This window comes from Crocodylus porosus, unplaced genomic scaffold, assembly GCF_001723895.1.
Source record: "Crocodylus porosus isolate Cpor-Errol unplaced genomic scaffold, CroPor_comp1, whole genome shotgun sequence".
In the NCBI taxonomy this organism is placed as follows: domain Eukaryota; kingdom Metazoa; phylum Chordata; order Crocodylia; family Crocodylidae; genus Crocodylus; species Crocodylus porosus.
Genome location: NW_017728917.1, coordinates 21249996 through 21263375, shown reverse-complemented (window position 1 = coordinate 21263375; position 13380 = coordinate 21249996). Strand labels below are relative to the sequence as shown.

The window sequence follows — 13380 nt, the reverse complement described above, 5'->3', positions numbered from 1 at the left end:
GGGGGGGGGGGGGCATGTGCTCCTCTATGCCCTTCTGATACGTCACCAGTGTTCCCTCCTTCACTTATTTTCTTCAGAGGCAAGTAGCAAAATGAAGAGGGGCAAGAAGAAAACAGAAGCCAAACATTTTTATATTTTAATTTGCTAGCTGTTCTCCTGCTAACCTGTTCCACAGAAAGGGGGGAAAACCTAGCTTGCACTGAAGCAGCGCCAGTATAAGATGAGTGTTGAGCAGTAACATAGGAGTAGCCATGCTGGATCAGATCAGTAGACTACTTACTTTAAACTACTTACTGTCATAGGCATTATACTAGTATCAGGTGATTCAGAGGAAGATGCATTAAAAATGTATGGAATGAACTATCCACAGGGAAAGGTTCTTCCTAATTCCCATTAAAGAGAGGTTAGATTATGTTCCAAAGCTCTCTCTTTTATTCCTTGCTTTGTAACTGAAGATGCTTTCTCTATCCATATAAACATAAATTTTAAATATTTATATAATACATTAATTAATACTTAAATCTTATGAATAATGAGATACTGTGACAGTGAGTTCCATATGTAAACTGTGGATTCTTTGGGGGGAAAAGTTTCCTTTTTATTAAACACGTTACCTTTCAATTTCAGTGACTCTCCCTTTTTCTAATACTCTGAGAAAGGATAGAGAAACCAACTTCTCTGTACTGTCTATTTGCTTCCTTATTTATTACCTCTCTAAAGAATAACCTCCCCAATCTTTTTAATCTTTCAACATGGGGATGGCTCCCTGCTTCTTTAATTGTCCTTGTTACCAGACCCTGAATGCATGTTTGTTGGATGTTTTGTTTCGATTGGGGGTTTTGGTTTTTGGCTTTTTTCTTTTAAGACAGAATGAGTAGCACTGAATATAATATTCCAGGTGGGAGCATGTCAAGAATGTACATAATTGTCTCCATTCTTTATCTCACAGTCTAACATTTTTGTTTAGATTTTAAAAAAGAATTGTGACAGAGCACATGGGCACTGGCAAACAAACTATGCTTTTCTTAAGAATCTCCAGATTTTTATTTTTCACATACATCTTCAATGTTAATATCTTATTAATTAATAATATATTCAGAGTTTGTGTATACATGTACACTTACACAAAGTTTATACGAAGGTGGTAACCAGAACTAGTTACCAGTAAATAAGGGAAATGCGAGTTGGGAAACCTGGATTTTATTTTTCATTGTGCCACGACTTGCTGTATGACAAGGGGCAAGTTGTTTAGTCTGTTGCTCCTTGGGCTTTCCCAGCTATAAGATGTCACAGGTAGTGTTAATCATGACTATTTTTTATATGAGCACTTAATTGTATAAGTAATACTAGCTTTGTATTAATTTGTATATGCAGTCCCAATTAAAATCAATGGATTTTAAAGTGAAATGTGTTCAGACGATGATTAAATTGTACCCCACATAGGTATTATTGTACTTAAGCCTCCAGGTTCCTGGATGCTGCATACTCCACTTAGCTTTGCAGGAAATAAGGATGCTAAAGGTGTTCAGTCCCTTTTAGGCTTGGACCTACATTTATGTTTAATAAGGGTACAAGGTGTGTAATTTTCTAGTGAACAGTACTTCACCTGGTTAAATCTGTTGGGTCATAATTTCACATTTAAAAGCAGTTTAATTTATTTTATGCAAATACTGGGTATAGTCCCCACCCAATGAGCAAATCTGAAGAGAAACATGATGTAAAAAAATAAAGTAAAAAAAATAAAGTAGGCTCTAGAAAATACCAATATTAAGTGTCTATTCTATTTTTCTCTATATTCTGGAACTCCAGAAGTAAAAGCTACATATCACCAGGATGAGTTCATTGTATACGAATGATCATGTGAATTCTGACTTTAAAAAACTCACACAGCTGCATCCTAAAATCCATTTCCACAAAGTTTATACAACTGTTAGGGGACACCGATATCAATCAGCTTCACCTGTCAGCTACTAAATCCAAGCAAAAGCTTTTGAAGGCCAAAAATTCACAACATCCACTCAGCCAACTGTTCTGTTGGTGCAGTAACACAAAATAATGATAGAAGGCGCCCAATAGCTTTAGCTGGATTCTGTAAATACTAAAAGGGAAAGACAAAACTTAAGTGTACAGGTAGTAAACCAAAGAATTCTGTCCATATCAATAAACTTTAGAGGATATGTATATTTTTGAATATCTTTTCCTTGAAACGCCTTTTCAATTTCTGGTTTCATAGCTAATTTTTTTGGAAGTATAATGGTCTTAGAATTATATAACAAAACCGATATAGTAGTATTCAACAAACATTCGTTTTTTCAGTGTTGAACTCCTCAGTGGCCTAAAGAAACTGTATTTTTCAAACTGGTAGTATGAGATGCATGTTCTTGTTTTTGTGAAAAGCGAAATGGAAAAATAAGTCCACAGCAACTGATTAAAGCTTTTGCATTTCATAATTTGGATGAATCACATCTGTTTAAAGAGGCATTCTTGTGCTTTCAGCTTTCATTTGTCCATACCTCACTTGATATTTTACTTTCTCTGAAATTTGATAATTTGTCTATGGTAAAGCTGATGATATTGCTGTATTTGAAACAAGGTTCCACTTTTTTTTTATTAATGTTCAGATTTTGAACATTATACACCTGTACACAAAAGTAAATATAATACAAAGAATAAGATATATTATTTTTAATATCATAGTAAAATGAGCTCTGACAATACAAATGTTTACAATATTGGAGACCTTGGGATAGAGATTTACTGATCCTGAAACAACTAAAAAAAGAAACAACATAAATGACACAGTGAGGGTTTTCCATACTCAAGGTTTCCAGACTTAAGAAGTATTTCTAAATATAACAATGACACTCCAGCACTAACAAAACAGAATAATCTTATTCAAATTTTTTAAAAGGCCTTATAGCTATAAAAATGAAATCTAAAATACTTCTCTACATAAGAGTGTACTGACAAGGAAAAGTACAGAACGATCTTATTTGTTCTAAACCTATGCAAGCACTGTTTAAACAAGGAGACTTCATTTAGACTTCTTTTGGTTTGGATAAATTCATCTGTCTGTTGAAGGTAATGCATCTTCGATGCTGTTTCACTAAACAGGCATAATTTAGCAAGTGCCTTCAAGCTACTCCGCAGACTTGCCTAGTGAAAATGTTGTATATTTTAAGTGATAAAACTCTCAGAGACGAATTCTACCCTCCTCCATTCCAGCTGGACCTAATCCTTAGGATCACTGTTCTCCTTGCCAAAAAGGCACACAAAGAAGATTAAACATGATCATAATGTATCTAATATTTAAGTATTTCATGAATGTGGAGTGTGGTTAAGTCCATTTTTTTTGTAAATCCCATATAAAAGAGTTCACCCATTTTAAGAAGCACTCATAAAACCAGTTAGCTTGCTGCTATGGCACAACATAAATTAACCCTTGTTATCAGATTAGGTTTCCCGATTAAAAATGGGGGAAAAGACACAGACATGATGCATTAAATAGTAGTTTCTGCTTTCCATTCATATTCATGTAATTAGCTACTCTACATCACAGTTAGCAAGCATCATACCTGGTATTTGGCACTAGAATATATAAAACTATATATCAGAAAAGGAAATTCTCAATTATCTCCTGCAAAGATTAATCTTTAAAAAAAAAAAAAAGGCTGCTCATAACATCTACTTTCTAGGCAGAAACTCAACATTTGGAGATAGAAGAATGAGTTGTATAAGACAGATAAATATCTATAGTTGGCATCTTCTTTTGAGAGAATGTTTTCCCAAACCAATTCAGAGAACTTCAAAGAAAAGGTAGCTAACAAATGGATCAATAAAGGTCATACCTCTGTTTCTTTAGTTGGGCTGGTCTCTGCCTGTACTTCCAAGGTGCAATTTGCCCTCTTGACTGTGAGGTAAAAGGGGTAATCCTTAGCCACCATTGTGGCTGCAGGAGTAGCAGTTTCGGGTGTCACAGCTGATTCTATCTGAGTACAAAATTCAAAGACAAAGCTAAGCCTTGCCTCCCCAGTGCTCAGCAGTCAGTAATTGAAATGTCCTGCACTACGCTTCTGATAGCATGACCTAAACAATTCTTGTTCTCCAATAACGCAAGAAAGAAACAAGCTCCTAGTGTCAGGCAAGTGTAACATAATGCTGCTTATTACTGAAACCCGCCCACAACCAGAAGATGGGGAGGGGAAGTGGGTAAAAACTCAACTGAATCAGTGGAAAGGAACAAATTACTGTAAACTCACTCAGCTACCAGTAGAAAACACATAGAAGAAATTCATGCTATTTTCAGCAGAAAATTATTCCTCTTCTATCCTGCAGCCTTGCTAGCTATGGGGCACCACAAGGCAAAAAACAAATCTGCATTTTAATCCAACCTTATTCCAAGTCATTTCTTGGATAAATTGCAGGGGAAACTGCAACTTAATTAGTACCTCTTTGTTGGGTAGACAATGTAGCACTAAATATTAGACAGAAATGCACAAATTTATGGCAAGTAACCCTGGTAATAAAACTTTTTAGGGAGATGATTACTGCCCTTAATAAAAGCCTTGTTTTATTCACTGCCTATGGATGGTGTTGACTGTTCTTATGTTATTTCATGTGATGTCTAGAGGCACTTGTCCTGATGGGGAAAATAGCTGACGGTTAGCATTTTCCCATTAGATCCTCCCACCACGTGGCACTTTTCAGTTTTTGTTAGTCCACATTATTGCTTTTTCTTCTTTGGCAGGGAGTAGGTTTTTTTGGTTTTGAAACTTACACTCTGCTTCAATTGTTCAGACAGGTTACTTCCTCCACCCTTTCTGGTAGCAAGCTGGGGAAGTGGAAAAGAACCTTTGTCTGACTTGTTCTACATTATGTTTCAGTATCTACAATTCAGTTTGATGTTTACCACAGTCCAAAAGTAGTAAAAAAAAAGGCTTCCTGAAAACAGAGAGGACGTGTTAGAGGCCCCATTTTTACATGCGTAACTTAGGATCTGTCTGACAAAGATGGCATCTGGGAGACAAGGAAAAGGAAGCTGTGATTAGGGATGGAGGAGAAAAATACATAAAAGTAATTTCAGTCAAGAAGTACACTAAGGATGGACAACAATCCTCTTGCATAACTTTATCAGGGAAACTATGTTCTCCAGGGATGGTAAGACTATCCAGGGGTTTTGTAGTATTTTTCTTTTTCCAACAGCTAATAAGAAGCTTTCAGGCCTTTAACATGTAAACCATTATAAAAAACAGGTTTGTTCAGCATATTTTACCTCTGTCTCAGTGCACTCAGGTGCCCTGCCCCTGAGAGCGGAGACTGCTCTGGGGAGACCCCTAGTGGCAGAAAGGGGGAGGCTCAGCTGCCAGTCACCAGGGCTGCACAGGTTTTGGTTGCTGGGGCAACTGGTAAAACCAGCTGACAAAAAGGGATAAGCCCTGCCCCTTCCTAAGCCTAGGTAGGAGGCCAGGAGGGCAGTCCCTCTCCAGCAGCTGTGGGAGTAGGGACTTGGCTCGGACAGACAGAGGGGAGGACTCTGGCAGTGAGAGCATCCCCTGGTCGCTGCTGGGGTTGGGGAGCCCTCCTTCCCCCCTCCCGCTCTAGTAGGGAGTAGATTTTGTTTGACTGGACGGTCTAGTTTTTATGTTGTAGCCCAGGGGCGTTATGTTTTATGTTTACTGTTTTGACCGGAGGACCGGGTGAGGCTAGGGGTTGGAGGAGGCCTCATAGGGACTCCCCAGTAGCATGGGGGTTCCTGGTGCCTGAGAGGGCACAGCATTTGTGGGGTGCAGTGGCCCTAACCCCAGAGCAAGGGGTGGGCAGCGAGGAGCCCCAGGGCGAGAGAGAGGGGGCAGTGAGGAGCCCCAGGGTGAGAGAGAGGAGGGCCAGAACATAACAGGGCCCAGGTCAAACCACATCAACTCCATCTGCGAGGCTTGGGTTGTGGTGTAGGAGAGGAAAAGGAGCCGCAGGTAGCACCCCGTCGCCAGGGTGCGGAAAAAATGGGCAGCCTCCCACTGATTACAACCATCTTCTAATCAAGTAAGATCAAGGTGTGGCAGGTGAGTAAGCAGGCGGTTGGCCCATTACAGGAGGGTGGAGCCACCCCGGAAAAGCTCCGATAGTGATACTCCTGTCACAACCTCCTATTGAATACTGTGCATATTTTTGGTGTTTTTTAGATGAGAGGTTGTAATCATAGTGTATGCTTTTGCAATTTAGCAATGTTCAAGGATCACACTAAACATCTGGAAGTTGGAAGTACATTAGTTTATTACCAGTAAATCATTATGCATATAAAAGGTACCTATATCTATAGTCAATTCATCCATTAGCTCATTTAACAAAGTGTGTATAACCTTGTATAGGAAAGGGGGAAAAGATGATCAGAGAAAATATTCCACTCTAGTATCACACTTAAGCTATGACATGAGTGAAATGCACAGACTACAATGACTTGATCATCCAGAACAACGAACAAGATAGTTTAGCAGAGAGAAGAAATGTAAAGGTTATTCAGAAGATCCTTGAAAAAGGACTAATTTTTTCTGTCAACAAAATGCTATGCACACATGGTGCTGTATAAATGTCTTTGACATGTTATTGTCTAAAGAATGTAATGATATTTATAATTACAGAGTGTAAAAGAAATAAAGTTGCAAAGTCCTCAGTGAATGACCATAAAAATATGAAAGGCTGTATTATGTTGCAGAAAGATTCCATAGTTTGTTAGTATGTCCCCTTGTCTACAGATAATATATTAATTCTTCATGCTGGTGTTACCATATTTTTGTGTTAATGTGCTTTTATGGGGCCTCAAATGTCATGATTTCATGGCATATACTTCTAAAACAAATTGATACATTGTTAACTCTTCTTTTCTTATGAATCAAGTGTATCATAGTCCCAAACCACAGTTTTATACCACTCTGGGAAGAAGAAATCCAAAAGTAGAATAGTACAGTAGAACTGCTACTGTTAGACTCCTAGTCCAAGCCTTGATTTTTAAATAACCATGGCTTTTATGTATGGTTTTCCGCGTTGATACCATTTTAACACTCGGCTTCACTTAAATCAATGAGTCAAAGTGCCTTTCAGGACTTGCCCTCAGAGCTCAGCATTATAATCCTATAAAATGCTTCACAGAATCCATCATCTTTCATACAAGACAAGAACCTACTGGTTCAGGGACTGAAATAATTAACTCTGGTTTATTTGTTTGCAGGAAAAATACCTGAGAGGGGATCGTCTTTCTGGTACTGATCACACTGATGTTTCAGGTTAAATGGTTTAAATGTAAGCAAGAGGAAGCCAATCACCAGGAATGAAATGTATTGTTTATGCTATAGCAGGGGTGTCAAACTTATGTGCCCTCCCCACAAGGTGGATCTGGACTGTGATGCTCCATGAGGTTGGATCTGGACCCACATCCAGCAGCATGGCAAGCAGCAGTGGCTTTAACGACAGCAGGTGCCTGAGTTGCTGTGTTGGCTCAGAGAGCTGTGTGGGTTAATGCAGCTATCATTCACGAAGCAGCTGCTAAAGAGAGTGCCCAACAGGGCTCTGTAAACCTGGGTTACAGCTTAGGTTAACAGCTTATCAGACTCTAAATCAGATCTGTGTCCCAACCTACATTTAATTATGCAGCCTATTACTAAATGTTCAGTGACATTAGAACCATGTTTTACAGTAATGTTTCACCACAAAGTGACTGTCCTCAGTCTGGCTTCATTTGCACTATGAAAAATGTGCATTTTAAATTTCTAATTCACCCTCTTGTTTAATCTTTTCAAACTCATACTATGTATTTACCATATTTACCTGAATCCAGGGCAACATTTAATATAAGACTACCCTGCCAATAATTAGATTCTGTACATGGAAAATTTATAAATTGTTATAATTTTCCACGTATAGAATCTAATTATTGGAATGTTTTCTTTAATTTGTACCTCCACTGCTACAGCAGGGAGGGGCAGAAGGTTGGGAGGACAACCCCCCTGTAGCAGGGGGGACAAAAAACCTAATCCCTTCCCCTTACCCCCACCATTTGTCCCTCCTGCTGGCTGCCCTGCCTTGTGCCTGTACCCCTCAGCACCTGTGTCCCATTACCTCTGTCACCTGAAGCTTCAACTTTATCTGCCCACAACAGCTTCTGCCTCCAGGTTGAGCCCAGAGCCAAAGCTACTGCAGCTACCTGCACCCCCCGCCTTTCTGTCTTGCACTGAATCCAAGACAAGGGGTCTTTCCCCCAGATTGAATGGGAGGAAAACATTATCTTATATTTTTTGTGCCCATTGTCTAGACAATGGGAAATATCTGTATCAATTAAAAAATTCAGTCCAATAATAATGCAGTTGTCAATATTGAATAGCATTCCAAACACACATCAGACCAATAAAAAAGGCAATAACGCCACTAGAATGGTACAATTTTTGAATACAGGTCTCTGTTTATACTCCAAGTCCTACTTAGACAACATGTTGAGTAAACAGGTAAAGACCACATCATCTCATGAAGATTAACCTGGATTCCAGCGAACCTATAATGGAAGAGCTATCCATGTTTGTAGATCCTTCCTCTAGTCCTAATTTAGGCAAAGTTATGCAATGCAACTTTTGAATTAAAGTAAGGGGTAGGTGAACAGAGATTAAGGTACATATGACCTAGGTCATAAACATCAGTATCTGAATTGCAATTGGAAGCATTCAGAGTGTAGGTATTCTGGCACTTATGCAGCTATATAGACCACTGCATCTTACACAATGTGAAATTAATGACTCTAAAGTGTAGTAATGAAAAATGAAACATTAAGTGCTTCTCATGTGACTGACCTTTTGTCTTCAGTATTGACTGGACTCTGTCTCTCCTTGCAGGGCTTGGCCTGCAAGCCCCAATTTTACCTGAACCAAATATCAAGCTGAGTCTGGAGGTCTTAAACTAAAAGGTACCAGCTTCTGTTGTTAGGGATCAGGACTTAAGTTCATTGATAGACCTCTGTTGGACAGACTGGTTGGTCGGAGCTCAGATTAGTACTACTAGACACTCAGATTCATAGGTATTAACGTGATTATCAGTACTTACAAGAAGTAAATTAATACTAGAGACCATTGTTCTGAAAAGCATCAATTTACTATGAGCATTTCATAGGCATTTACATTTTAGTAGCTTAATAGAATATTAGCACTGAGAATTTCTCTTCATTTTGTGTGAATCTAAAATTCCTACAACTCAAAGCAGAATAATCTTTTAAGTTTCAGTTACCTGTGTCATTTAAAACCCAAAACTTAACATGATGTACAAGAAGAATTGAATTAGTTATCTTGGGATAACACACTACATTTAAAAAGCCATTATATTACACACTGATACAAAGCACTGAAACTGACGCACTTAACTTTGGATAACAAAAAGGGAAACAATCTTCAACACAAACAATATCAATGAAAGCTGAATATAACCCAAGGAAGAAAAAGTGAAAAATGTATTGCTTAAAACTTAATTTTTAACCATATCTTTGCCAAAACATTCCAGTTCCCTGTGGGTAAAAACGTGGAAATTGGGGTGCATATCTGGAAGTATAGAAGGATAAAGGTTGTGTGCTACAAAATAGCTGCCAAATCTTCTGTCGCTTCCAGGAAGTTCTACAACTGCTACCAATTTTGGCGGGTTTTATCCCACCAGGATATGGGAGATATAAGGTGGCAACCACCACAGTACTACATAACACCCATGCCCTTGTTATAAAATAAAACTTGCCAAAAACTGGTATCAGCTTGAAAGCAGCTGTGAGAGAGTTAACAGTGGACTGTGCCCCATTCTTCCTGTTGGAGAAGGGTAAAACAGCTGGCCCCCACTTGTAGTACATGAAAAAACAGCTCTAAGCCTTGATTCTGGAAAAATATTTTTTTCTACATGTTACCTTCTAAACAAGCTGTGCCCCTTATTTTGGGGTGGGTAAGAAAATATGGTAAAATTTAATTGCATTATTACTACCTTGAGACTTGGTGGATACAAAAAAAACTAAAAGAGAGTACATATGGTAAGATTTGTAAATAAGAGAGCTTTGTAATTGTATTGTTTTGGGATTTTTTCCTGCAAAACAATATAATACTACCAAAAATGAGGTTGTCCTGCATAAGAGCATGAAGTTATCTGATGCTCCTTGGATCTCACTCTAATCTTCTTGTCATATTATAACTCCACTGACTTTATTGAAATTAGTCAGATTTACATTGGCAGTACAATCTAGATAAAAATCTCTTCCTTCATCTTTAATTAAAAAAGGTGGCTCAGTGCAATAGCATCTCCATATAACTTCAATTAATGTGCAGGATTTTTGGTGTTTTGTGCTACAGATACTGATTTACCAGAGTAAATAACGCTGCACAAATATTGTCATAAAGAGCCATAATAATCTGCAATCGTTGGTAGCAATATGAGGAAATGTGCATCACCAAAAGGAACATTGTATCACTAGCAAACCTCCCTAAAAAAGTTGAGAGAAAGACCTTATTTCCAATGTAAATTAATCAATTGAAAGGTGCACGTGTGCTTACACATACATACCCCACATAGTGTCCACATACACGAGAGTTTTATTTTTGATCATGTTCAACTTCACTCTGTCCTCTCCAACATCTCTCCAGTGTAACTAAGGAGGATAGTCCACTTTTCAGAAACAAAGAAGGGTTCCTCTCAAGCAGGTCAGTTCAGACAAAGCAGTGCCTGTCTAAAACTGCATGAATGTATGCATAAATCTTGACAGTGATTAATTAGTAGGTATAAAGCAGGTAAGTTGCAAGATGCATTTAGTTTATCACATGGTTCCAAAAATGATTACACTACTGTACTTCATCTCCTCCACACATGGAGTGTGTGTTATTTTATGTTAATACAGGCAAGGGTCAAATGGAATCTATGTCAATATGTATAAATTAAAAACGGAGAAAGCATGGGCAAAAGTCTGTCATATAATAAGAATAAAAAAATAAAATTCAAAATAAAATAGTACACATTTTAAACAATGGAACACATTATTAAAAGCATTTCAGGACTAAATATGAGAATAAAATATGATTGAGGGATGAATAATTAAAATCAAATGACTATTTTTAAATGCTCTTAAAAATCATGAGCCAAGGTTTTTTCTGTCAAGTTTCAAGTCCTATATAAGCCAAAACAGACCAGTGGAACTCTACACAGGAGAAGAGATACTCACATTTGACACTATTCTAGTCTAGAACACGTTTCTTTCATTCCCTGAGACTATTTTCTAAATAAGGGCTTTCAAATGTCCTTTATTTTGTGGTAAGAGAAGAAACGCAAAGCAAAATGTCCATTGACACTATGATATATAATGGGATATTGCTTGAAGTTTGTAGTAAGTGTAACGCTCCTGCCAGGTATTAGAGAGCACTAACAAGGGCCAGGTTAAAATTACGAGTTTTACAATATTCAAATTCAGCTTAATCCCCAACCCAGAAACCTGGGAAAATAAAATTTAACCAAGTGTTCTAATGTGCACAAACTGCCCCATTTGCAAGCAAATGTTAAATTAAAACAGGGTTTATTACAGGGAAAAGGGAGGAAGCATACACCTTAAGGAATAACTTAAGTATTGATCCTTAATTATAGCTCAAAACAGATCAGTCATAGTTAGCTCAAACCAGATCCCAGTCACAGTTACTGGTGTACCAACCTGGTGAGCCCAAATTTTACCGAGTCAGTTAGGAAGGGAGTCTACCCACTATGCCAGCCAAAGTAGCAGGTGCTAGATAGCCCTGCACCCAAAATGCAAAGTTCTGGGTAGTGAGGCCCACCCCAGAGGCCCTGTTGCTCCCTGATGCCAGGGGTTACCACTCAACTCTGGGGACTCTACCTCCTACACCACGCAAAGTAGCAAATCCTGGGTAGGGAAGTCTTACATCAGTGTTGCTCCCACTCTGCTGCTAGAGAGCACTACTAGAGTACAATACTAGGGAGTGCTGCTCTGGCCGCTGCACATGTTTGCATACTTAACAGTATTAGCATTGCATAGCACCTCATGGCATCCCTGAAAAGATCTCAAGGCACCCCAGGACAATATGGCGCCCTGGTTGAGAAGCACTGCACTACAGCATCCTGTGCTCAGAAGCACATTTATTCTGAGTTGATTAAAGGCATCCAGGAAATGACACCTGTCTGTCCTCTGCTCTTCCTGTACATATACTTACTTTATCCTAAAACTGACGGCCATCCCACCACAAGGCTTATGGTGAGGACTGACTTTTTAATGACCTCTGAATAACTTGGCTGTGACACCACTTATGTGCCTATACACTTCGTAATTTGGAAGGGATGGCGAGTAGATACAAAATCTGATCCCTTTACAACTGCACACTTTAACCTCAAACAACATAACCCATGCCCACAAACAGTGAAAATAAGCACAACTAGCTCCTCAAGCTACAGTAATGAGGGTATGCAGATGACAAAGTACAAGGCTACCACTATAGACTATAAGCATAGTCAAACTTGCCCTTGCTCTTTCAGAAGGACATTGCTAGGCTTCCTTTCAATTATCAGTATAACAGTTTAGCAAATGCCTGGATGACCTGTGACATTTTCTTCATTTTGCTGCCTAAGTAAGATAGTCAGCTCTACAGTAGGGGCTGTGTGATTTGCCTCTTGCTGGACAAGTGCTCAACACAGCTTTCAAAGACTGCCTCTCTTACATTGAGCTTGAAATCCCAAAGATATCACATCTACTCAAAGAACCAGACATGACATTCAGCACCCTCTGAATCAAACTGTAACTGAGAATCCAAAGGGACATTACTAATAAAACCTTATAACCTATTATTATTCTTCACACCAACTCCAACATACATGTTCATACTGTTCTGAAATCTTTAAGCTTGTTAGATTGTTTTGATCGCCTTGTAGGGGCATGGCAAGATGTACAGCTAAGAACAATAAAGTTCCATGCTGTGTCAGGGGGACAGAGCAAAACAAGACTATAAAAGAGCCCGAAAAATGTTTCCCTATTACTATCATAAAAGAGAACACAGTGGCTGCTGCAACTAGGTGAGGATTTTCTTATGCTCAGAGGTTGATTTTAAAAAAGTTCCACTTCCGAAGAATGCATAGGCCTTGGAGGCTTTGAGTATCTTTTGATATTTCTCATAACAAGGAGGGCTCAGGAGTAAGGTTTACTAGTCTCCAGGGCCAACCCACCCTATCCTGTGAAACCTGAGGCCACAGGGGGCCCCACACCCAAGGGGCCTCCTGCAGCTGTGAACACTCTAAATCAGTGCCGTAGCAGGGGGGCAGGTGACACCAGTCCGTGTTGCTGCCACTTTCACATCCAGCCACTCCTCCCCGCCTCCCCCCCATGGCTTC

General features: G+C 38.9%; 1 protein-coding gene across 4 annotated transcripts in view; it reads right to left on the bottom strand.

Annotated features, from left to right (window-relative positions):
• Positions 1–13380, bottom strand: part of ARHGEF3 (Rho guanine nucleotide exchange factor 3) — a 285137-nt gene that overhangs the window by 60038 nt on the left and 211719 nt on the right. Inside the window, exon 1 of one of the 4 annotated variants that reach the window (XM_019536900.1) lies at positions 3849–4123. The exons of the other annotated variants lie outside the window; for them this stretch is intronic. Within the exon in view, the coding sequence (XP_019392445.1) occupies positions 3849–3944 (96 nt within the window). The 5' untranslated portion in view covers positions 3945–4123. Of the gene's footprint in view, positions 1–3848; positions 4124–13380 lie in introns of those variants that run through there. 4 annotated transcript variants of the gene reach the window in all.